At 50.4% G+C, this 25,412-nt stretch overlaps 6 protein-coding genes across 6 annotated transcripts; 2 read left to right on the top strand and 4 right to left on the bottom strand.

Moving 5' to 3' along the window:
* Nucleotides 1–5,163: 5,163 nt before the first annotated feature.
* Nucleotides 5,164–6,228, bottom strand: PG997_002056 (uncharacterized protein; the record flags this gene model as incomplete). Its single annotated transcript, XM_066806371.1, has 3 exons — nucleotides 5,164–5,472; nucleotides 5,669–6,043; nucleotides 6,142–6,228. The coding sequence occupies 3 exons, from the start codon at nucleotides 6,226–6,228 to the stop codon at nucleotides 5,164–5,166; spliced, it is 771 nt and encodes a 256-aa protein (XP_066673667.1).
* A 389-nt stretch (nucleotides 6,229–6,617) lies between these two features.
* On the bottom strand, nucleotides 6,618–8,276 carry PG997_002055 (uncharacterized protein; the record flags this gene model as incomplete). The annotated part of the gene is made up of 3 exons (XM_066806370.1): nucleotides 6,618–7,364; nucleotides 7,427–7,561; nucleotides 7,617–8,276. 3 exons carry the CDS (start codon nucleotides 8,274–8,276, stop codon nucleotides 6,618–6,620), a joined length of 1,542 nt encoding a protein of 513 aa, XP_066673666.1.
* A 1,695-nt stretch (nucleotides 8,277–9,971) lies between these two features.
* PG997_002054 (uncharacterized protein) lies at nucleotides 9,972–10,415 on the bottom strand (the record flags this gene model as incomplete). Its single annotated transcript, XM_066806369.1, has 1 exon — nucleotides 9,972–10,415. One exon carries the CDS (start codon nucleotides 10,413–10,415, stop codon nucleotides 9,972–9,974), a length of 444 nt encoding a protein of 147 aa, XP_066673665.1.
* A 4,324-nt stretch (nucleotides 10,416–14,739) lies between these two features.
* PG997_002053 (uncharacterized protein) lies at nucleotides 14,740–15,349 on the top strand (the record flags this gene model as incomplete). Its single annotated transcript, XM_066806368.1, has 2 exons — nucleotides 14,740–14,767; nucleotides 15,063–15,349. The coding sequence occupies 2 exons, from the start codon at nucleotides 14,740–14,742 to the stop codon at nucleotides 15,347–15,349; spliced, it is 315 nt and encodes a 104-aa protein (XP_066673664.1).
* A 3,896-nt stretch (nucleotides 15,350–19,245) lies between these two features.
* Nucleotides 19,246–22,378, top strand: PG997_002052 (sodium/hydrogen antiporter nha1; the record flags this gene model as incomplete). The annotated part of the gene is made up of 3 exons (XM_066806367.1): nucleotides 19,246–20,608; nucleotides 20,650–21,404; nucleotides 21,458–22,378. The coding sequence occupies 3 exons, from the start codon at nucleotides 19,246–19,248 to the stop codon at nucleotides 22,376–22,378; spliced, it is 3,039 nt and encodes a 1,012-aa protein (XP_066673663.1).
* Nucleotides 22,379–23,808: 1,430 nt separating this feature from the next.
* PG997_002051 (uncharacterized protein) lies at nucleotides 23,809–24,079 on the bottom strand (the record flags this gene model as incomplete). Its single annotated transcript, XM_066806366.1, has 2 exons — nucleotides 23,809–23,925; nucleotides 23,984–24,079. The coding sequence occupies 2 exons, from the start codon at nucleotides 24,077–24,079 to the stop codon at nucleotides 23,809–23,811; spliced, it is 213 nt and encodes a 70-aa protein (XP_066673662.1).
* Between the last annotated feature and the right edge of the window lie 1,333 nt (nucleotides 24,080–25,412).

Below are 25,412 nucleotides of genomic sequence, written 5' to 3'. Positions count from 1 at the left end.
AATTGACGATGCATTGTAACCGGGTGAGGTGACCTGCAACCCCGACGCCCAGCTTTCCTTCGCACGGCACTCGTCGTTTGCAGTTGGTTTGTCCCTCCAGAAGGTCCTTCTCGGAGGCCGATGTCATGTCATGTCGAGAAAACGCGCGTACAAAAAGTGCTTACTTGTGCAATGATGCGACAATACTTGTGTAGGGGTGCAACCGGAAGTAATGCATCACCCGTCCATGCAAGCAGTCAGCAGCTCCTTCTGTTGTAAGAAGCTTCCTACCCAGCCTCCCTGGCAGTGAGTGATCGTACCGTCTATTGCTGGATGTCAACGGCGGGGCTCGAACTGTGTTCATCGGGGTTGCGTGGCACAGTTACCCGTTGGGTCTGCCACAGGACTAGCAGCCAATCGGCAAATTTAGGCCCAGGCCCCCTCATCAAGCTCCTACCTTATTGATCCTACTCGACGATCATCACCACAGAAAGATGGGGAAGATACGGGTCTGGTCTGGTATCGAGGCATTGCATAAATGAAGCGTCGCTCAAGTATTTGATTGCAAGAAATACCAGCGTGAGAGCCTGGAGTTCAATACGTCCCCATAGAACCCCGCGCAGAACCCCAGCTAAGGATAAGTCTATTTCATGTATCCCACAGCTTCCCTAAGAGCCGCAAGGAGCAGACTCGTTGGGGCTGCTAGCTACATGAGGTGCTGACTCCTTTGTGCAACTACATATGTACCCTGCCCCTGTCAGGTCGGTGGCCACTAGCCAGAAAATATGTCAGCGGCACACTCAAGATACTTAACGACGTCATGTTCGTTGGTCCGCATGTGCGATGCACTACAAATAACAAAAAAGAACAAAGGAACGACTGCCCGCTTTCCTGCTTCCACATCATACGCTCTAGAGCTTGGGGTACGGCTGCCAAGGCGCCAAGCAGTATCATCCGTTGGCAAGCAATACCAGATATTCCACCTGAAATTGAGTGGACGAGGTGACCCTTTTCCCCAAGGATTTCACCCTCACCGTTCTTGCTCCCCAGAGAACATTGGCGAGTCTCATTCACTAACTACTGAACCGCTTAATGCAACTGACTTCAATAACTCATGACCAATATCGCCAAATTAAAACCGGGACATCAAAAGATTTCGACGCCCGCATATTCACTCCTTCTGGAATATGCTAACAAGCACCTGTATTGCCAGGCCGAGTTGGGGCCCGGTCGGTCTCCGAGATTGTATTACCGGCGGCGCCAAGCATGGACAGCCCCCTAGCTGCTGCTGTGTTGCCGTAGGCAAACCCGCGAGTCAATCTCGATAGGCCACTAGACATATTGCCCAAAAAGGGCGATTCTACCGAGACGACGGAAAGCAACAATTTCGAGCGGAACCCGAAGATGCAACCTACTAACTACATCGACTCGTTTTTCGCTTGTTTACCGAGGCACATTCCCGGCTGGCGAGAGAAATCGTACGGTGTCTTGCTTGGCAGCATCCAATCGCCGGCGTTGGGGCGACGAGTTCTTGTTCTGTTTCGGTAGCTAGAGTTTGCTGGCACCTTTTGCTCCGTCGGCCAGCCTCCATCCTCATCTTCGATTCGGTCGCTCTGAGGTCCGATGTGGTATGCACTCTCACTTGTCACCACCGCACACTTGTCAATCTCCTGACTTGGTCAGCTTTCAAAGAATCCAGACAAACGTCATGACTCAATTCTCCGAAATGATCTACAGGTGGTCTTCGCTATGACGGATCGACTGAGCTCTACAGAGTCAAGAAAGAGGCCTCCGTTGGGTAGTTTTGGCGTCTACATGTTCCGCATCCCCAACCGTGACGACATATTCTAGGCTTCCAGCTTCGCAGTTTACCGAGTCTACTGTGGTGCTTTTCGGGGTAAGAAGATGGGGCCGTTCCTCCGACCGGTCTGGGCCATTCACAAACGGCATTTTCCACTCCACACTTGCCCGTGGTTCCGATGAACGAGTGGCAGTGTTTGGATTGCGTGACGGAAGTCGGGCCCCCTAAGATGAAGGCAGTCTCGGGCCCACGTATTATGTCACCTCCTCATTTCAGCCTATGCCTTCCTGTCAACTCGACCCGAACGATAACACTGCTGTGGAACAACAAGTTGAAGGTTGAGGAAGGCAGGCTGGCAGCCGGCTTTGGTTTTACTCCCGCACTGGAGGTTCGGCCCGGTTTGCTCCCCTTGCCCCAGGCAAGCCCAGGTTCTGTGCGACCAACAATGAGGATTCCTGGGTTTGTCATTTGGAGACGGCCAATTTCGCTTCAAATTTTCCGAACCCTCTTCGGCTACCAGCCATGAACAGAACAGTGGATTCTTCCGAGCCGCACTGACAACTCGCAATGTTATGTCGCTTTCTCCTTCGCTTTGGTCCCTAGAAGACTATTTTGCTTCCCCCTTTTCGCTACCTCCTTCGTCAATAAAGGGCTTGTTCATGCGCGTGTGCCTTACGCATGGGTTTACACAAGTTTGGCACTGTCCACTAACGTCGGAATTTGGCTGCACAAGTGACAACCCAACGGAAAGTTGGAAAAGGCGCTCAGCAGCTCTTCGTTCAAGTAAAGAGCCTCCTCGGCCACCGAACGTATTTCTTATCTCTCTTATGTAAGAGGTGGACAGGGGTCGAGCAAGGATTGAGGGCAGCTCGCGACTCGGGGTAACTGGCGACAGTGCGATCGGTTCACTCTCGTCAAATTGGGAAAAGGGGGTGTGGGATCTACGTGTGGGCGGCGCCACAGCATACGTGTTGAGATCGCCACTGGACAGTAGCGGATGATGACAACATACCTGATACGGTCATAGAGCCGTTGAGTGGACACAAGTTATCTGGCTACTGTGAACACAGAGGCGTACTTGTCTTTGCTCGTCTATCATCGTAGTGGTATCTCAAAGGCTAAGCATCATAATATACTGCTGGTGGAAACCGTCTTCGTTGAATTAGTGACGGATATGAATAAGTAAAGGTATGTAGGGACACAGGTCACATCGGCATGATAAACGTCATTCAATGGTCCTGTTCTCGAACAAGATCACTAACAGTCGTAGTCAATATGATGTAGAAAGAAGAAGACTGCCAACAAGCGGGAAGACCATGATCTAACAATGACTACAAAACTATGTGAATTTATACATAGTCCTTCTCAAAGGGAGGCAAGTAGATAGCACATCTATATTTGTGTCGCTTGGGTATATGGGATACAAGTTTATTCCTAGTTAATGGGCAGCATGGCATTGCCAAAATCACGGTATGCGAGCCAGGTACAGCGGGCCGTCCAGTGCACAAGACCTCCTTCCCTCGCCAAGTATACACCAGAAGCTACATCAACGTGACCCAAGCCATATAATAGCAAATTGGGTGCTCGCCGAGTATCTCTCAATGCCAACAACAGCACCAAAAGCCTGTTTAGCTTAGTGGTAAAGCAGTCGTTGCCACGGTATTCATGGTAGTGGTGACGGCGACGCTGGTTCGAATCCGGTAACGGGCTGTCACTTTCTACAAGGGTTTTCTTTCTTTTTGCTCTCTTCTCACTTGAACGTTGCTTTTTGTCGGCAGGCGGTATGCTTAATGACCCAAATGGACTTTAGGATATATTCAATGGCATACTCTCATCACAACGAACCGATCTCGAACCATATGAGAGCAATTTAGGTGATCGCCGAATAACTACCCGCACTACTTGCCTCCTACGAGGCCCGTTTAGCTCAATAGCAAAGCGCCCTGCTACTGTTGTATTATTAGCAATGGCGACAATGGTTCGATTCCAGTAACGGGCCGTCACATTTCCTTTTTGCCTTTCTTTCTTACACCCACTTGTCGTTTTACAGGGGCGTATCCAGCGAGGGAGGCTCGCATATGATACTCAAAGTCACAGCTGATAGCATTTTGCCACCCATAAATGACTCGGTTTCAACTGGGATTTACGCGCTTAGGCACACCAGCACGCATACTCCTAAATGCGAGATCACATTCCTTCTCCGGTGGATGGATCTCTTAGGGTAAAGGCCATCCTGACCAAATCACAACCATTGACTTCTATAACTACTCAGCACAGGTACGGAGTATTTGGGAATACCCAGATACACTTTCAGAAATATTCACTATTGGTCATTGTAAATGTGCCTTTACGGGCACAATTCTAGCTGGACTAAGCATAAGCAGTCACCCATACTGACCGATGATGATAGTGAAAAAGTCATGTGTATTGTGCTGCTTTGTCTGGAGGGATTTCAACCACCAACATCCCCCAGTTGATTCAAGTGGACAAAATTCAAACGTGCTTTTGGTGACGCAGATCAAGTTACTGGTTAAGCATGCTTGCAGTGGGCATACCCCTTGTGACCACATCTGTACCAATATGTCTCAAAAGGCAACTATGCACCTCTGCATCACGAAGCTGATGTTCCACGTCACCTTGTTCTGGGAACTCCTCTATAAAAGCCACCATCTGCCCCAGCCAGTACCGCCTTCCTATTTCTCCTCAAGACATCAACAGAAGCAAAAATCGTTTCGACTAACGACCAGCAAGCATTGAACCTACATATAATAAATTACCAATTTCCACAACATTTCAAAAACAGAACTAAGCAAAGGCATTATCACCATGTCTGCCCCGGTCAACCAAGGAAATTGTTTCTCAAGCGCCAGTAGCTCTGCCGGCAGCACCAGCGGTCAGGGTCAAGGCCAGGGCCAGGGCCAGGGTCAGGGCGGCGGTTCTGGCGGTTCGTCGTCCACTGCCGTCGATAGCACTTCGTCGGGCTCTACTGCGGTAAACTAGATACATAACAAGCTCTGTACAGAGTGAGTAGACACAATGGGTACAGGGTACTGGTGGGTAGGAGAAAGTTCGTCGGATCTAGGTCTGGCAGTTGGCGGTGATATGGCACAGACAGGGTCATAGAGGTTTAATGAATCTATCACATGTTTCGCCTTATTTATGTGTGTGCTTGCAGAATCGTAATCTATTCCTGTTCCGAATCCTTATGTTGTACAAGTTCCCCCTTGGTTCCTTAAAGCCCTTTACCAGTGATACTCCGACAGAATTCTTCTTTGAGAGCTTCAATGCACATCGTGCATAAATAATGACCATATCCAGGTCCTTTCCGTGTGTCAACGGTAAAAAAGTGTCTATGCGGTTGTGGCTTCGGCCATTCTCATCGTCTACTCTTCAGGGCGTATCTGTTCCGCACCTTCAAGAGGGAGCATCCCATCCACTATTGCCTTTGTCATGACGTATGCGAAAGCGTAAACAAAGAACTTGGCGCAGAGTTCGAGGAAGTTCAGTGTGAGCTTGAGCAGGCAGAGGACAATATTGGTCGTCGCGAACCAATAGGCGGCTTTGAAGAGCCAGACAGCGGCGGGTGCCAAGAACTCCACGGCGTGAGGGAGCGCGGCCAGGAACAAAACGACAGCGAAAGCGACGTCAACGCCGAGTTCGGCAGCAGCGATGGACTTGGATCGGTTGGTTGCCTGCAAGAGGGAAAAGAAAACAGTGTCAGCCATTGAAAATTTACTTCTAATGAAGGATGAAAACCCCACGCGACATGGAAGCACAGGATAAGGGACATGTGGTGATGGGGCCTGCGGCGGGAGGTGTCTGGGTTTGCCTTACCAGCTTCATCACACAACTATGCAACGACTTCACAACGTCGCAAATCGGCTTAACGTTGAGATATACGACGGTCGCCTCGCCCAGATTGACCAGTCGCCCGTGCTGGAGCTCGCCCTGGTAGTAGTCCAACGCCTGTTGGGTGTGGAATAGTTCATCGAGGAGGTCGAGGTACTGGTCATGCATATCCTCCCACATCATCGGGTCCTCCTCGTCCGGGTCATCAACCTCGGAACCCTCCAAGCAGGCCGGGTGGAGGTTGGACAGGATGGCGGGCATCAGGTCGCTGGCCTCTTCGTGCAGGGTGCGCGCGTTGGCGAAAACCTCATGGACCACCCAGGAATAGACCTGGTGCTCTACTGTGCCGGGGGGCGGAGCGAGCCAGATAGGGGGCGGCGCGGCATTGAAGTTCTCGGCCAACGCGATCGGGCGCTGTGATTGAGTTCAGTTAGTGAGACATACTTTGTACGGAGAGGAGAAAGAATAAGTGTTCGTCCTTTGATATGACCAAAGGTTCCGATTCGACTTACTTCAGGCGAGGCGCCGCGACGACGGGAATGCTGGTTGCGGCGGCGGGTGCGTCGGCGCGCGCCGCGGGCTTCATTTGTTCTGGGCATCGCGAATAGGGTTGGACGCCAATGAGAAAGAAAAAAGAATTGTTACGCGATTGGCACAACTGCTAGTCAGAACGAGGTTATTTACGGCTCGTGCAAGTGACGCGTTGTTCCTGGTAGGCTGGCCCAAGCCCACCAGCTTTTATCACCGCCTAAGGCGCCAGCGGTTGCTCTCCTAAACTGGTGCTCCTAGGCATCTCTGATTAGGGGGTTAAAGCTGCTGCCACGCCGCTGGAAAACTTTTCTAGCACCTTTGGTGAAAACAAATTCAATCTCCAGGGCATTCGGATCGTTCTTCGCTCGTTGGATAATCGCTTAAAAACGTTGGCGTTTCCTTTTCGCACTTTCTCGTTTGACATACTTTTCAACATAGCAGTAAGCCTTGAGTCGTCTCACGGCTCCTCCTCATTAATCCCCTCTCCAGCGTCCGAACTGGCTGACCAGCGCAACTCAGGAACCAGATAGTCCGAGGTCCACAAAGTAAACCACCTCTGCAGCCTCCGCAACAGGAGCCCCGTCTGTTCCTCCCACGTCTTCGTCTCCGGCTCCCGCGCGGGAACCCAGTCGTCCCTCGTCCGAAGGATGGAGCGCACCACGTCGCTCCGCTCCTCCAAGTTCCAGGCCAGCTCGGGCGCGTAGCTCTGCGCCGTGCTCGCCGCCAGAACCGCCTGGGCCGCGAGCGCCTGCGCCTCGTCCTCGCTCGCGGCGCGCTCCTGCGCGGTGGCGGCGAACGTCGCCCGGACGCGGCAGAGGAAGATCATGGAGTGGAAGAAGATGCCGCGGACCTGCACGCGGCCCGGGGACTCGGCCGCGACGGCGAGGTCGAAGAGCGACGGCGGGTAGGGCGGTCGCTGCTGGTATTCCAGGTGGGCGGCCTCGAAGGAGCGGCGGATCCGGCCCGATCGCTCGAGGATGTCGTTACTAAGCGCCGCGTATTCGGACCGAGACATGGGAAGCGCGCTTTCGAAGAGGGCCTGGACATCCCTCAGAATGCCCGCTATGAACGAGATGGCGCCGACGAATTTCCACGAGAGCCGCGAGTCTGCGTCTGTTTCCTCGCGGGCGGCGTGGTCGAAGAAGGCTTGCCATTTCCGAGTTTCGAACAAGGAAGACTCCCTTTTGAATATGGCCTTCGTGACCTACATACCATTTAGGGGGCGGTTGGGAGATGGAGAGGTACAAGTGAGCCATTGTTACTTACGACGTATGGCCCCTGGCTTCGGATGAGTGCCCGATCAAATGCAGAGAGACTCCTGGACGGTTCTATCTGCTTGATGATATCAATCCCGGCATCGTTGTGGAAGGTCAGAGCATTCTGATTGGGGGGACCAAGCGACTAGAGAGCGGTGGCGTTATTATGGGTATTCCAAATATGAATCGGCACGTCTCACCTCGTAAAGGACAAGCAACCGGGTTGCGCAATAGATGTCTGAAATCAGGGAAGGATCTGGGGCCTTGACTGCAGCGCCGAGACTGGCTAGGGCCCTGGAGTAGAGTGCAGTATGCAGAAGCGGCGAGGGCGAGATTCCCATCATATGGGCTGCCCGGGCTGCAACACAACGCATAGCGTCGTCCACGAACGGCCTAGAGCCGTAGCGGCTCGGGAGGTAGGAAAGGAAGCATGACGGCCATCGTTGGAGAAGGGAACCGGCAAGCCTTGGGTTTTCCTGGATCAAGGAAGATGCTCTCGCCGTGAGATCTGTGTTGGTGAAGCTGGTCAGGCAGGTTATGTCGAAGTTCAGCTTGGCCCGCATAGTTTCATAGCCGTTGTAGGAGGGCAGAACCAGTGAGCCAGGGTCCTGCACGGGTGCTGACGCAGCAAGCTCAAGCTCCTCCTCCTGTGGGCTGCCATCCGAGTCATTGCCCCTGTCAGTTCCGCGGGCGCGTCTTCTGTTTCTGCATCCTGACCTGGCGGCTTGGTGTCGGATGACCAGCCGAGTACTTTCGTTCTGGCGCCCGATTCTGAATGGTTCAGTCTCGTCCACGAAAATGAGAGACGGCCCATTCTTCCGGCGGCTGCGCCTTTGTTTTGCGGTCGGCGCCGGCTCCATGAGGGACATGTTCGCGGCGAGCAGGTTCAGACGTGTCAGTCAGCCACGTTAGGTCGGCAGCCTATTGAGACTGACGCAAATGAGGGGACGTTCGAAGATTGACAGCCTCCGCTATATGCAGTGAGACGACCGAGTGGTGCCTGTTCTGGGAATAGTATGTGTTACATCGCCGCTGGGGTCCGCAGCTCAATGCAGCTCGGATCTGCAGCCTTGTCTATTCCCAGTTTAGCGCATGGCCGGTGCTGCCGAAAGGGGGTGGTATGTCTGGTTGTTGCCGATAGAACCTGAAGAGTATATACAATACCATGAAATGGCAAAGATAACGTATCTGGCGTGATGGGTGTTCTTATAAAGTCGATAGTAGATACATATATACATGTAACTGAAACTTAATCGCTTCAGCCTAAATGCAATCGTCCGATCAACCCTTGCATAGTATGATCAGCACCCCTGCATACCACAGTAAGTGCCCAATTCTCCCCTGCTGTCTTTGGCGAACACATAAGGCGCAGATAAGCACGTAGAAGAGGATACCAACTCCTGCCAACCTAGTCTGCATACGGCTAAGCAAGTCCCAACGACGAATATAAAGGGGAGTCTTAACTATCAGGGCCGCTACGATGTTAAAGAAGTAGCAGTTTTATACACTCCGAAAGGCTATGCCAAGGCATTATAGTATAATGCTTCTTTTTAAGTCGATATTTGTTAAGTTTGCTCGGTTTTGAGTCACTTGCTTCTGCTGGCCTGCGCTGATGTGAGTCGAAAAGTTAAAGAACGAAGAGAAAAAGGTATAGAATTATGAGGTGACTAACTAATTAAACCACCCAACTCCATTTTCATTTTTCATGGTATCAGCTGCGGTACCAGCTTGCGTGCTCGCGACTGGAGAAGTGTCTGTGGTGGCGACCTTTTGCCCCTCTGCAGTTTCCCAAGAAGCCTCTTGAGCTTCAGCTGGAGCGTCTTCTACTGCAGGTTGCCTGATTGGTAAAACTTGCGACCACGGCGATCCAAGCCACTCTCTAAGGTAACGCGCAGGTCTATCCACGAGCTCGTCGAGAGGCTTCCCATCCAGGGTTCTATAAAAAGCAAACTCCATGATCAACCCTAGCTTGCTCGCTAACAACGAGTGACCTTGCTTCTGCTGGCCTGCACTAGTATGAGTCGAAAAGCAAAAGAACAAAAAAGAGTCAACAACGAGTGACGTTGGATATCGAGTCTCTCTTGGCTTTCTTTGATCCCCGTAGCATGCCAGAACTCGTCCCAGAAAGCGCTCTCGGTGATACCTCGAGAGGAGTAATCGTGCCACCCTGGCTCCGACATGACTCCTGACATGCTTCTCAAGGCCCATAGTTCATAACCGAAGGGCTGAATCGACGCTAGGGACCAATCAATGACCCCTGAAATGGCGAATGACTCTGGATTGACGAGGGCATTGGTTTCCGAGAGATCCATATGGTTCAAGACCTGGGGATATTCGTTGCTGAATAAGTGAGATATCCCACTCTCGCCTTCCAGCTCCGTAACTACCGATGCCATGGAGGGAGGCGAACTTCTCAGAGCTCTTCAAAAGAGCCAGCTTGGTTTTGAGACTGGCTTTTGCCTGCTGGAGTACCTCTGGACTGACAACCTGTGGTTTCAGCCAGCACCTCGCGAAGTATCTATCGAAAATTAGCGCAAAGGCACGTCTTGTAGATCTCATATTACTTGCCTTGCCAGGTGGCGAATATAGTTGACATGCTTCTCCAGGACTGTGTCGCTCAGCCCAGGTCCGAATGTCGCTACTTCCAGATACGATTTGCCTTGGAGATAGGGCATAGTGTAAATTAGGAGGTTCTTCTTGTCGTCCTTCTCGTCTCCAAGTTTGCCGTGGTATACTGACTGGGGAACAAGGTCTCCGTGAATGTATTTGGCAAGACTCTCGTGTTCATTGCTGAGCTTGCCCTCGGGGACGCGAAACGAGATGATCGTCTCCGTAGTGGCTACCACGGTGTAGCTCAGAGACCCTTGCATCTCTACAGGTCGGACAGCCTTGGCCTGTAGCAGCGCATAGGCTTTCTGGTCGCATTCTTGCTGAGACGGCTCCTGAGACCGGTCGAAGAACTCATCAATGGCTTGTTTCATCCAATCTTGTGCACCCATGATGAGGCTATTCCCGGCAATACAAGGTAGGTAGTGTGGATTTATGCGGAGTTGACAGGTCAGATCAAAGTTGGAATCATTGCCCTTTCAACTTGTGGAAAATAAACCTGGTATGTTGTCCTTTAATAGGTTAAAGCCTGTTATTTTCCTCCTAGGCATGAGGTTAAACTGCATCTATTTTGAGTTAAATATTTTAGTGTATATTGTATATATTATAGACCAGTAAAGTTTATCGGTGTGGCCGGCTTTCTTTACGCTTTTTTCCTTGCGTTTCTCACCCTCTTTTTCCGTTTAGGTTTATACTTTTAAGCTTACCCCTCGGCCTCCTTTTTTTTACTTTTTTAAACCTTTTAATTAATTATTTAAGTTAATTATTTAAATAACGTGGTTTATTACTACGCGACGTATATTACTTAGCGACGCACTTAAATTTAATTTTAATATAATTAAACTTTAACGCGTAATACCTTTATAATTATAATGCTTAATTAATCTTAAAAAGATCGAATAGTTTTAATAATTTAAGCGATACGAAACGAAGCGAATTAAATAAGCTAAAGAGTAGTAATAAAAGCTTATAATATACCCGAATTAACTTTACGTTATCGAATTTACGGCCGAATTTTAAAACGCGAAATCCGATCGAAACAACGTAAACTAAATCTAATTAAAAAAGAGGTACTTCGTAAGTATATAATTAATTTAAATATCCGAAGGATGCCTCCCGATTTTACTAGTGTAGAAAATATAGCTAATCTTTTCACCGCGTCGCGCGGGCGGCGACCGCGTCGGTAAACACTAGGTTAAGCGCTTTATTAACCGTAACTTAGACTTAAAGACTAAAATAAATCGTCGGTATAATTATTAAAGGGCTTTTTATAAAAATTTTAAAATTATTTCCGGTTAATTTACGCTAGTCGCGAATATAAAGGCGAAATACGAGATTATCGACGAAAATATTTAAAATTTCGATAAGACCGGCTTTATAATAAATATAATCGGGTTAATACTCGTCGTAATACGCGCCGAGCGGCGTAAAAAAACAAAGTCGGTTTAGCTTAATAATCGAGAATAAGCAACGGCGATTAAATAACGTGGTTTATTATTAAGTCGAACATATTATTAAGTCGGACACTTTTATTACCGATTTATTTAATTAAACTTTAACGCGTAATAACTTTATAATTATAATATTTTATCTATTTTAAAAAAAGCGGATAACTTTAACAATTTAAGCGTTACGAAACGGTTTAACCTGAATTAATTAAAGAGCTGCGGCGAAACACTACGTCGTCTTATTATTTACCCTTAGCGACCAACTCCACGGCCGAACCGCACAACGCGAAATCCGATATTTAAAATATAAATTAAATACGATTAAAAAAAGGTGCTTTATAAATATATAATTAATTTAAATACCCGAGGGATGCCTCTAAAAATAGCTGGTGTGGAAAATATAGCCAATCTCTTTATCGCGTCGCGCGGCGGCGACCGCGTTGGCAAGCACTGGGCCAGGCGCTTTATCGACCGTAACCCGGACCTTAAGACTAGAATAAACCGTCGGTACGACTACCAAAGGGTTCTCTGTGAAAATCCGAAGGTTATTTCCGGCTAGTTTGGCCTGGTTGCTAATATTAAGGCTAAATACGGCATTGTCGACGAGGATATGTGGAATTTCGACGAGACCGGCTTTATAATAGGCATAATCGGGTTAATACTCGTCGTAATACGCGCCGATCGGCGTAAGAAAGCGAAATCGGTCCAGCCTAGTAATCGGGAATATTCGACGGCGATTAAATGTATTAATTCGCATAGCTAATACATTTTATCACGGGCGGTGCAGGCGGATAGGATAAGCACGGTGACAACAGGTTCTATTACTACAGTCTGTCTAGTTACGGTAATAAATAAGACAAGGACGTAGCTTAAAGAGCTACAATACAGGATCCGAGACTAGGGCAGTATCTATAGCTATCAAGGAAAATTCTAACTGTTTAACCTTTTATACGTTCCATCTCCATTCCACGCAAATCAACGCGTACGTAAACCTTCCCAGCAGGCGCGAACCTTCTCAGTGGTCCAGCGCCGTGACATATTCCGCCTTTTTTAATCGTTTAAGGTTAATATTACTTCGCGAATTAATCGCGCGAAAATAGCTTACCGGGCGATTAAATAATTAAACCGATTTTTAATAAATAAACCGATAATAAAATAAGCTTTAATTAAATTAAATATTTCGATAAATATATTAGGTTGTAAACGAAGGGTCGTTACCGCTTCTTAATTTTTAACGGTTATAAAAGCTATATTTCGGCCGAATTCGAAATATATTACTAAAATAACGATATTATTATAATTAATATACCTCTTTATTTATTATACCTACTTTAATCTTTTAATATAATATTTTATTTTCTTTTAAAACGTATTTATTTAAAAAAGTCGAGCTATTTATTAAAGCCTTAATAAATTATATTACGAAGCTCGAGTTTTTTATCGCGTTTAAAGCTGCACATTTCGCTATTTTTACGAAAATTAACATTAAATCTAAATTTAACGTATCCGGCTTAATATTTTATAACCCGAACGAAGTAATTAATAAGCTAGATATATATCTTTAAACGCTTACACTTAACCTATCCTGTTCGAGAACGACTAATACTTATAACCCTTAAACGCCGTTTAACCCTTAATAAATAACTAAGCACTTTACTTATATTAAAAAAAGGGTGTTTACCTATTAAAAAAGCTCTTTAACGCCGATTTTAAATGCGATAAACTAAATAACGAAAAATATAATTAAAATAACCTATAAAATAACTTTTATATATAATTAAATACGTACTTTTAAAAAAGCTAATTTAGCCCTTTTAAAACGCCGGAAAGCTAAAAAGTCGCGAGCCCAGCTTAAAAAAAGCCTTTACGATTAAAAAATCTCGAAGGCTATAAAATAAAAAAGCAAAAAAAAAGCGGCCAGCGATTAATAAAGGCGAAAATGATAGTTTATCGAAAAAGCGCGCGACGAGCGGTAAGCGATATAAAATCTACGGCGAAACAAGTTATAATACGCGAATATATAAAAAAATATATAAAATCGTGTAATAAATTAAATAGCGAGTAAATTTAATTAATTTAAAACGTCGTAATTAAAATAACTTTTATAAAAGTATCGAAAAGTAGTAAAAAGTAAACCACTCGATAATACGGGCCACTTAATAATAAACCACGTTACCTCTTTTTTAAATCGATATATATTAAATTTATTTAATCTTAAATCACTTATTTCTACTAGCCTACGCTAGTATAAATCGAAAAGCAAAAGAATAAAAAAGTCAAAACCTGTTATTTAGTGACTAATGACTTTTTTAAATGACACCGATAGGGGTGACTCGAAGGCGACACTCCTTAGGATGCCATCAGACAAGTAGTCTCACTTAATATGCGAATGCATCTAATCATTATCGTGTCTTTCTTGCAACTGTGTCTTCTTAGTACGTGTCTTCCGAGATGATCAAACTGAGTCGCAGGCAATTGTTGGGGCGTACCTGCCATGCCATGCTTGGTAGCATTTCTTTGTCTTTTCGTTAAGGGGTGCCTTCCCACCATGGTCGCTGCTCAAGATGGAAACATGGAGATGGACTGAGCCATTTCGATCTCACAGCCAAATCAACCCTTAAGCACTTGAGCCTACCTCATACTGATGACTCCTTGGTTCACGTTTGTCGCCGTCAATTATCAGTACTCCCAATTCCTTCTAGAATATCAAATACATGCTTCATACAACACGACCTTCGCTTTCTCAAACCCAGCAAAGCTGGAGCCACCCAATCCTGCGACTGCACTGAATAGTACCTTCGCTATTCTTCCAGTACACGGATGCGAGTTCCCACAGGCAAGCATCAACCACAATGTATTCTGCAGTTCCAGTCCCATTCCAAGATATTGTTGCTTCTACGAACCCGTTCTCAATTGTACGTACTGCCAATATATATGGTACCAACCCCAACCCTTCCTATCTTCCCTCGGGAGCAGGGTGCTACGGCCCAAGGCGCCAGCGTGGTGCGGTTCTCCCCCTCCGTCACGAGGTCTAGTACAGTTGAGAGACGCCGAGCAACGAAAGCGTGAGCAACAAAAGCGCGAGCAACAACAGCGTTCCAAATACGCTAGAAGCCCGTCGTCATCCAGACGCAGAACCAAGTTGTCTAGCGACAGTAACCACCTCAGCCCTCCTCCGGACCCCCGGCCGAGCACCCAAGCACGGCGGAAGGCGTTGGAGAAATCCATGACCCGATCGGACACAAGGCCAGGTCGGACTCGCTCAAGCATGTCCATGGCCGAGGACCACAACACAAGTACGCGGCAGAAAGCAACTCGGTCACTCCGTCGCAGGATGCGCGATTGGCGTGCCCGCATGAGAAATAAGAAGACGCGTGAGTCAAATAGCATTTTCCCAAGTAGCCAGCTGGCAGCCGCATTCCAAACCTTACACCAAGCATTCTACGATCCCGCATCTTCCTTGCACGCAATCGGCGTGGATGCTACGAGGCAGACAGCCTGAAGTACATTCAGACCATGGCACTGACACATGAAAGAAGCAGAGCCCAAGGAACCGAAACCAGAATCGCCCTCTCAGGCTATCGCTCCAAGGCCCCCCCACCGCGCAGCTGCTCCACACTCCACCCTCTCTGGCTGCTCGATGCTCTCCCGCATACAGCTTGAGAAGTCCCGGCCCGTTTGCTCATCGCCCTCGCCGTCCCCGCGCAGTCACATTCGACACCGGGAACAACAACGACACCGGGAACAACAACGACACCGGGAACAACAGCGACACCGGGAACAACAACGACGGCAAGAAGGACAGCGACGACAAGAAGAAGACCAAGGTCGACAAAGGCAAGCAACCCGAAGTTAGGGGAGGACCAACGCAAGAATAGCTGATACGGACAGTTCAAGATTGGTCGATGTGAACAGCCCAATAGGGTTGACGAACAACAGATTGTCAAACGTGGGGGTTACAAAAGAAAGTACCAATCATTATTAGCAAGACTGTCGTAGCCACAAACCTAGAATGCATGCATATTTGCCCAATTGACGAATCTGATTGATCCCCGTAAGACACCAAGAACTGCAGCTGTAAGCTCATGTGACCAGTCAGTACAGATGCAATGGAAGGATTCGGCGTGCCACCCCGCCAATTACAGGGATCTCGGCCGTTTGCTTCTGGTGGGTGCCAAGAGCCGCAACAGTGCAAATGCATTCCGGGCGTGTAAGCGTGGGGAACCACAGGATAACTCGGTGTAGCGTCGGATACCAGATGGCAGAGACGCTGGGTTGGGTTGGGTGGGATCAGTTGCTTGCAGTAGACCCGGGCAGTAGACTCGGGGCCTGCATCCGGGGCCTACACCCATGTTCCCCCTAAACCAACAGGTGCGGTGAAGCTCGTGACATGCGGTGCTCGTCCAAACTTGCACCCAAAACGCTGCAGTCACCAAGAAGACACGAAGATCAAATCCAGGTGGAATAGGAGAGAAATTGCCCCCACACTATCGGTGGGCAATGAAACCACCGGAGCCGGACCGCGAGTCGGAGGCACTGGACGAAGGGGGATCGGCTGGTCGGCAAACGCCCTCTCCCCACGCTACGGGCGCCCGTTAGGCCCATCCATGCTCCCAACTTGAATGCACGTTGCATGGGGTCCAGCTTGGCCGTCTTTTGCCAAAGCCACGCACCAGGCCCGGCTGCCCGGGGCGCAAAATCAAGCAATCGAACAAGAGTTGGACAAGACTTGCTTGGGGGAACGACGAATCTCTTGGGGATGAGCTTTTTTCCCTGCTTGCAGAAGCTTCGCGCGCGTGCTTGTTTGCGTCCATGACGATGTCATTCGTGGTTGGGTGACCGCCAGTCCACTATGCCGAGAATGCCCAGGCAGCCGGGCGGTCTTGGGGGCAGCTTGGCTGATGGAATTTTGGAATTTTCTTCATGCCGAGCATTGCTTGGCTCGCCATCGCGCCCATCTCGCAAACTGGGCACAAATCTTACATGCAAGCGGACAGACACACTACAACCTGACACCCTGGCCGACCGTTTGCCGAAGAAACACGCGGAAAAATTGCAATACGCCTCCCTGTCCGCCTGCCACCTTCTCTCCTCCCCGGTCCCATCCACAGAACGCGTGTGACGTCGCTCAGGGCGCATTCGCGAGCCTGCCAGAAGGACTGTTTTAACTGTGAGAGATAGACAAGACAGCCACTCGGATAGACAGCTTGAGCTAGGTAGTAGCCTCGAGGTAGCTAGCAGGCCTCAGAGAGAAAAAGAGAGCGAAAAAAGCACCCCAGCAGCAAGCGACGTAATCCTATGGGTCCCGTCCCTCTGGGGATGAGCCGCCAAGACGCTAACGATGAATGCTGCGGGAAACCACTCCACGGAACTTCGGCACGCGCTTGAGCTGAGCGTGCTTTGCTTTTGCTTTGTTTACTCAGCGTGGCCCATTTTCCACTGCGCGAACCGTACAACCCCGGTGCTTGCTCGTTGGCATCATTGCTTGCTTTGCTCGACTCTGGTTGTCTGTTTAGGCACGCGGGAGGCGCATGCTCAACGCCAGAATACGATCCCGACGCCATGGGAAAAGAAGATGAGAAAGAAGAAGAAAAGAAAGGAAGTGCTACATAGAAAAGTGAGGCTCACTAATGCAAGGCCCAATAGCGAGGCAGAAACGCTAGATAAAGGAAAAGTCAATCAATCTGTATGCGACCGAACCTTCCAATTCGACGGGAACTGCAACTGGACGATAAGACATTGGGCGCGATTCGAGGGTTTTAACGGGCTCCAGATATCCATCGGTTGATTGAGTGGACGAACGTGTATCTTGCATGTAACGGCCATGTATTGCTGCATCCATCCGACTGGTTGGAAAGATGCAACCGACATGGATTCTGCTCACGGGTTTTGCAGATCCTCCAACGACATGCGTTTTTCGTAACATACGTGCTTTATTTTGCCTATCGAGATATTGGAGCAGTGTTTGGTCAATAGAATTGCAAGTGGGTGCGCAGGAGGAGCCCGGGCGAATACCCAAAAGTTGGTGGTTAGGTACGCGTGCGTGCGTGCAAAGAGCCGATAGGCATTTCTGAGACGCCGTGTTCAGCGCACACTACAGCAGGCGAGAGAACAAGCTTAAAAATGTCGCTAGCTTGTGTCACTATCAGACAGCAGCTAGTCAGAGTTGCCTGTCGGTACGGCCGTCTTTTCGGTCAGCGCCTTGCCGCAATCAGGAAGCAGCAAGCAAGTGTGGTACAGCTTGCTCGCTTTTATCGCCAAGCAGTCATCTGAGGCCTTCTTGTGTCATTCAACCTCCATCGCGCCAGATCGGAGAATGGAAAGGGCAATGATCAAACACCCCGCAATTCAAGGTCTGCATGGCGTTGAGGGAGGTTGAAGCTTCATATTCCGTCAAAAAGCCTCCATCCGACCAGAACCAGAGAGCAACGGTACCAGGCGCTCCCAAAGCTTTATGGACACCGTGCTTCTCGAGATATATTGAAGGCATATACCGCTACTCTTGGAGATCTTTAGCGACTATTGGAAGCTCGAATTTATACTGCAAGCATTTCCGGCCAGTTTGAAACCATTTCTTGTGGCTACAGAACGAATCATTCATAAATGTACTTGATTGAGATATAGGATTCGTTCTATCTGGAGGAGCGGGAGGGGTCCATTGGGAGGGATATGGTTGCGATCGTCGCCATACATTAATTGTTATCATATGCATCTGCTCATCGGTTTGCCAACAGCAAGATTGAGCATCTATCTGGCTGGTCAGCAGCGAGCAGCAGGCGTCGTCGGAACCTTGGAGGTACCTATTCGCTACATGACATGCCACACACGACCACCTGCGCCCACTCGAGAATGCGCCCATGTTGCACGGTATTGGTTTTTTTGTGGCGATGGGCGACCGATGTAGCTCAGCCATCGACCATCAGCACCCAAGAACCAAGGGACCCCTGGGCTTTAGTGGACGTGCAGGCCTAGATGGTCCCCGCCTCGGCCCTGTACGATTTGTTTAGCTTGTTTGGATCCTTACATCGGACCCAGCTCCCAGCGGCCCCAAATCCTCATCGTCAGAAATTCCCAAGCGCTGCGGAACTTTAAAATGACAGAAGATTCCCATAACCTTGGCGCACGGCGGCGCTCTTGTGCTTTTTTTTGCCTTCTCTTTCTCCATTCCCTTCCACCTGTAGAGGCATTTCTTCTATCTTTCCCTCTCCGAACTCCAACAATCCACGGAGGGAAACTAGATCCCACGGCTTTGCTTTCCCTACCACCCAATCGCTGCAGTCGCCTTAGCTGTGCGCCTGTTGAGAGGAAGAAGAGCAGGAGCTTGTTCCACCAACCACAACAAGCTTGTCATTAGCTTTGAGCTCGTTACGCTCGACACGACTACAACACGACTTGCACGAATTGCGCTCGTTCGCGGCGATCCCGATCCCTTCCCAGCGCCGAAGCCCAATCAGCCAGACTCACCGTGGCTCCCTCAATTGTCTGCTGCCGTCGCTCGCTCGAGTAGAATATCCGCACAAGATCGTGATCTGAATGCCTCGAGGTCGGTTTGCGAATAGCGGGTTTGTTTTTGCTGGGGTGGCATCGGTCTCGAACACAGCTCCGCGACCAATCCCTCACGCCCGGGGTAAGACAGTCTTCGCTCCCGTTTCCGACCAGCGGCCGAATTGAACCGCCTTCGAAGCTGGACGGTCAGACCTTTCCTCTTCTGCCGAAAACCAATCCGAACCAAAACAGTTTCCCGCGGGTGAATACCCCCGGATAATCTCCAGCCATGGCGTGGGATCATCTCTCCGTCACCAAGTCGCACTTGGTGTACATCATCCTGGGTGGTTTCACTTCACTTTTCATGCTCTGCTCTACTATTATTAAGGAGCGCATGTATATTGGTGAAGCTACCGTAGCTACGCTTTGCGGTCTGATTTTTGGGCCGCATGCTGCTAATCTTATTAATCCACAAACATGGGGTAACACGGACGAAGTTACACTCGAGTTCTCTAGAATCGTCCTCGTCGTGCAATGTTTCGCCGTCGGTGTCGAGTTGCCCAAGTTCTACATGGAAAAGCACTGGAGGTCCGTCGTCCTGCTGCTGCTGCCCGTCATGACCTTTGGCTGGCTCATCACCAGTCTCTTCATCTGGTGGCTGATCCCGCCGCTGAACTGGCTGGAGAGCTTGTGCGTCGCTGCCTGTGTTACTGCTACCGATCCCGTCCTGGCCTCGTCCGTTGTTGGTAAAGGCAAGTTCGCCAAGCGTGTCCCCAAGCATTTGCGAGACTTGCTCTCCGCCGAGTCGGGATGCAACGATGGCATGGCATTCCCCTTCATCTACCTGGCTCTGTACCTTATTCAGGATCATCTGGACGCCAGGGAGACGACGTACCACTGGATCGTTTACACCATCCTCTACGAATGCGTTTTCGGCGCCATCTACGGCTTCTTGGTCGGGTACATTGCGCGCCACGGCATCAAGTTTGCTGAGAAGCGCGACCTCATCGACCGAGAGAGTTTCCTCGTGTTCTACTTTGTCCTCGCCCTGTTTTGTGCCGGGTCCGGAAGTATTCTGGGCGTGGACGACCTGCTTGTCGGATTCGCCGCAGGTGTGGGTTTCTCGAACGACGGTTGGTTCTCCTCCAAGACAGAGGAGTCGCACGTGTCCAACGTCATTGATCTGCTCCTCAACTTGACCTACTTCGTCTACTTTGGCACCATCATCCCCTGGGAACAGTTCAACAATATCGAGATGGGTCTGTCGGCTGGAAAGCTCGTCGCCATATCCATTCTGGTCATCTTCTTCCGGCGCATTCCGGTCATGTTGGCACTCAAACCGTTTATACCAGACGTCAAAACCTGGCGAGAGGCATTGTTCGCAGGTCATTTCGGACCTATAGGTGTGGGCGCCATCTTCGTTGCCATCCTCGCTCGTGCCGAACTCGAGACCGAGCACACGATCCCGCTGGCAGAACTTCCACCGGAAGGAACGCCGCACCACGCTTTAATCACGCTCGTCTGGCCTATTGTGACGTTCATAGTCGTTTCCTCCATCATCGTCCACGGATCGTCGATTGCCGTCTTCACACTTGGAAAGCGCATCAACACCCTGTCGCTCACCATGTCATACACTGCCGCGCCCGAGGATGGTCCTTCTTGGATGAATAGATTGCCCCGAATCTCGTCCCAGTCGCGATCGCAGGCGCGCACCATGTCCGATACCGAAGGCGACGATATGAAGCTTCCCGAGTTCCCCCAGGCACCCTGCCGCCGACTGGCTTACCTGGCCAATTCCTCCGACGCAAAAAGGATGAAGATCGTGGCAGATCTGGAAGCCGAGCGTCATCCCACGGTCGCCGACGTAGAAAGGTGTGGGACGACGGCATTGGACCTGGCGGCCCCGTCAGTGAGTCGGCCATCTTCCCTAAGCGGCGTTCCAACGGCAATATCGAGCCAATGTCGCCCGGGGCCGAATCTGCGCAAAACGAACAGTTCGAAGAGAAAGATCCTTCCGGAACTCTTGCCGGCGACGAGTCGTCTGGTGACTTGCGAGAGAAGGGCTCCGAGGCTTCAGAGAAGGAGGCCGAGAAGGCCGAGAAGAAACACGCTGCCCGCGCGGAGCGTAAAGCCGACGCCGAAGACGAGCGAAACCGTAGCCAGCCTGAAATCGGTGTCTACCACGAAGGTCATCACATTGTCATCGAGGATGAAGATGGCCAGGTGCTTGCTGTGGAGGAGACTCATGGAGAACATCACCCAGCCGTGTCGAACCTGCATGATCTGAAAGAGGTGGCCCAGGAGGAGACCCAGAAGGGCAACTGGACATACGAATCCTTGAAGAAGCGAGTCGGAGAATGGAGAAACGAGGAGGCCAATAAGCGGAAGGGCAAGACCAGCTCTCAAAGAAGGCACGAACCTGCTCGTGCCTATCAGTTCGGCAACACTGTAAGTTTTATCGCATGTTCCTATCTGACAAGTACTGTACTAACCGTAACCAGATTATCGTTGAAGACGAAGATGGTGAAGTCGTCAAGAAATACGAGTTGCCATCCAGCAAGGCCCAAAATACCGATTCCAGCAAGGCTTCTTCGAGTCTGAAGCACATGGGCCTAGGAAAGAAGGCAGAAAAGGCTTTGAAGGAAGGCCAGAAAGAGAGCGGAGAGTCGTCTGGAGAAGGAAGCAGCGAGGCGGGCCCTTCACGTCCTGCTGCGAAGTCCGGCAATGCCAAGCCGAGCTTCAGCGGGTGGGCAGGCTTTGGTGGAAAAGCAGCTGGCGATAAAAAGAAGAACGCTGCCGTAATCCCCGAGGTTGCAGACGAGGATGACCGCAAAATCAGGTTCACGATTGGTGGTGAGGGCCGCCGAATGACGAAAGACGATTTCCTGAGGGAAGTGCAGAAGCTTGATGCCCAAACAAGGCGGGAAGTCATCCGGGAATCCGATGCTTCGCCAGCTATGAAGGCTTTGGCTAAGGAACAAGCCCAAGCTGGAGCCGCCAGCCCCGCGGTTGCTGGAAGTCTCAGGCCGTCAGCCAAGACGGCGGATGGCGACAACGCTCGGCAACAGAGCAAGGCGGCACCCAAGCCCCAGCAAGAAGAAGCCCCCGTCACCCGTGGCCGAACTGGCCAGGCGAAGTCGCAGGTTGCTTTGGAGACGGGCGGAGATGGTGCCGGCGAAGCCAGCAGCGACCAGCCCGAGACGGCCGCGGAGCGACGACGACGCATGGCCGCCCTGTCGACCATTCAGGACGACGATGACGTGGCCGAGAAGGAGACGCCGGCCGAGCGGAGACGACGCGAGGCGGCTCTGGGCCTGGGCGAGACCCGGAGGGAGGATAGCGACAGCGACGACGACGATACCCCTAGAGTGCCCCCGGCGCGTCGGGGAATCCGGTTCGCGGAGCCATCGCCTCGGCAATAAGTGTATCGCGGTATCTTTTCTCCTTGTCGGTTCGAGTTACTAGAGTGGATGGTTAGGGTATGACATATGATCATGAAAGCACATACGGATACCTTATACATACCTACGCATACATGATGGATGTCCTGCCATGACGGAACGCAGGAAGGAAGGAAGGGAGGAAGGGGGGTGAGGGCAACGCCCATCATCGTGTCTTTATGTAGAAAGCACAGCATAGCGCGCGCGATGAGAGATTGATTGGGTCATGCGGTCTGATGGAAGTGCCGCCTCTTGCATTTCAGCAAGCGGCCGTCGGACGGAATGAAACATACAGTACATGCATATATAAATCTCGGTTAATTATTAATTTCCTACCAAATCTCTTCTGGGTTGTCCTAGTCCTTAATTGTCTTGGTGTCTTGCATAGTCTGTCTGGATGCGCAGGGGGGCTTCACCATCGCCACCCCGCTAAAGCTTCAGGTAGCGGCCGCGGATAAGGGTTGTGTTACCAACCGAATAGGTGGGGGTTCCGCATCCCCCAGACTTTATACCAACAGTTCTAGTAATGGACATATATTTCTGTGTAGTCTTTGATGTTACCATTTGCCATGGGGGATGATTTGAGGAACGAAATTGTTTGCCTCTGACTTTTCGTGTGGAGCAGCAACAGGACATGCTTGTCAGGGCCGTGAACCCCGACCGGGCTTGAAAGACAACACTGCTGTCTTCTTCCTGGGTGATTACTATTGGCGCGATGCCGGAGCCTGAGCTGGAAGGTCGATGCTAAAGCCTTAGGCCGGAGTTCGTCACGGCCGACACGGCAGAGAGAAGGGGGGCAGGAGGAAGGGGTGGTCGCGGCTGGGACTCCCGCCCGAAGCTTATAGGTAGGGCACCACTCCGCGTGGCGGGTAGCTGCTCACGTCGGACTCTTTCTCGATCTTGGACTAGGTACTAGGAGATGGGGGCGTCGACACCACGAACCGTTACGTTCCCATGGCAATGGGTTCTCGACTTGGACGCCGGCCTGCATCGGCTGGCCCGTCGTGCGCGGCTTCTGGTTCAATCGACTTGACAATGTTGTTCCTCGCCCGCTTTGGCATGGACGAACTTGGCGGCGGCTGCCGATGCTCGCATCATCTTGGCCGATTGCGTTGGCGTGTCTGGTTGTGATTTGCTGCCTTTGGGTCACGATTGTCACTTATCTACCCAAGGTACGCCCTTTAGATTTGAACCGTCTTGCAGCCAGCAAACTCGTGGGTGACCTGATTGGTGCGAATCCTTCTTCTTCCTGGGGTGAATTTGGCAGTGATTCGAATTCGAGGGGAAGAAAACATCTCAGTGTGTCAGGCAAGGAACAGACAGGTTCGAATATGGCCCAAAGTACAATGTGGTAATATATCCTTCTAAGATACAAGTAGGCACCGTAGACAGTCCTGCCCATCCAGCATGGGTCACCCCTTTCCATCATTATCGATATGCAGACCGCCCTCCCACGAGATGCCTGGGATTCTAAGGGCAAGTACCATTGGCGCAGCAGGGGGGCCATCGCAACTGCTCTCGTCGCAGAACTGGGCAAGTTAAGACGGGGTGAACAGTGTGGTAGGAGGGGGGCAAACATGGACTTACGCAGTCAGCTCGACCGTTCAGATTGTTGATGCTCATGGCAGGACTCGCTGCCACCATGGCGGCGGCAAAGGCGAGGATGAGGGCTGCGGCTCGCATTTCGACTGAAGGGTTAGGTTGAGCGCAAATGATCTCAAGTCGTGTACAAAAGCGACTGTAAAATATATGAATTATGCCCAGTTGAAATAATAGTGTACACGGCGACCAGCGCTGAGAGTTGGGGGATATGTGATTGGTGGAAATGAAGAGAAATATAAAAGGTAAAGTATTGTGGCTTTGAAGTTCCGGACGGGAACAGAGACGAGGACAGCGTGACGATTTTATATCGATTTTACTGACGTTCGTCTTGGGTCCCCTGAAGATCGGATTGCAGATCTATATCCTATCATAATCACCAACATCACAGATTTGAAACGAGGATACTGCTTCCGGCTGAAACGATGCGCCTCTATGGCCCCTGTTGGCTACTGCATGCAAGTGTGCGACGAGGGGTTGTCCGAATGAGTGACAGGGCTCAGCCGATTAAGATCCTGCCGAGGACGGCTTGTCTCCTCCTCGATACCGCATGGCACGTCTCTAATCAAGCTTCTTATTGCGGCGTGGTAACGGGGCACAGCCAGACCGTTTCATGATCGGTAGATTGCGCATTCCGACGTCCCCTTAAAAGCGTCAAATGAGGCAATGGACGTGGGGATCAGTTCGGAACCAATCAAGGGGAGAGCGCGGTTGTGACTGCGCCAGCTTGGCACGTACTGGGTCAGGCCATTACCGACGGGCTGGGTCAACGCTTTGATCGGTTTACCGCAGTTGACGCGGTCGAGATTTGGGACAGCACTTCGTTCAGCTGCAGCTTGCCCGGTCGAATTTTGATCAGAAAGTCAACCCAACACCTGCACCTTCTCGTGGGTATGCTTAGTCTTTCGAGAAGGCATTGCGAGTCGTAATCCAATACAGTGATTCGTTCGAACTACCATCCAGAGGCTTCGGACTTTGGTGGCACGACGAGATGAATAATTGAAATGGCAGGATCTTGGTGAACGCATCTCGCTGCAAAACGAAGACACTGTACGCAGGAGTGATTGAGCGCATGCGATACCCACGAGAATCTTGGGAGGAACATCAGTATTTGGGGCTGAGGGGAGATAAACATCACAGATTGTTACGACTAGGCATTGGCCATGTAATTGAATAGAATTAGAAGAGTTAGGCAAGACAAGTAATTTGTTGGGTCAAGGCGCCAGCGGCCAGCCTGTGGTGTGTTGTGCATGTATGTAGGTCGTGTACGAAGTGTCGCAAGCATTCGGCATTCAATGGTGTCAACTGATCGAACCGTATCCCGTACGCCCCGAACCTCTATGACTGCGTTTTCCGCAGAACGGACACGTGCGACGGAGACTGCCAGCTACGGGGCAGCGTGGTGTAGTCGGGACGG

Source organism: Apiospora hydei (genome assembly GCF_038363865.1).
Source record: "Apiospora hydei strain CBS 114990 chromosome Unknown utg000003l_segment0_segment0, whole genome shotgun sequence".
Taxonomy (NCBI): Eukaryota; Fungi; Ascomycota; class Sordariomycetes; order Amphisphaeriales; family Apiosporaceae; genus Apiospora; species Apiospora hydei.
Note: the sequence above shows the minus strand (reverse complement) of the source record. Positions and strands in the feature narration are given on the sequence as shown.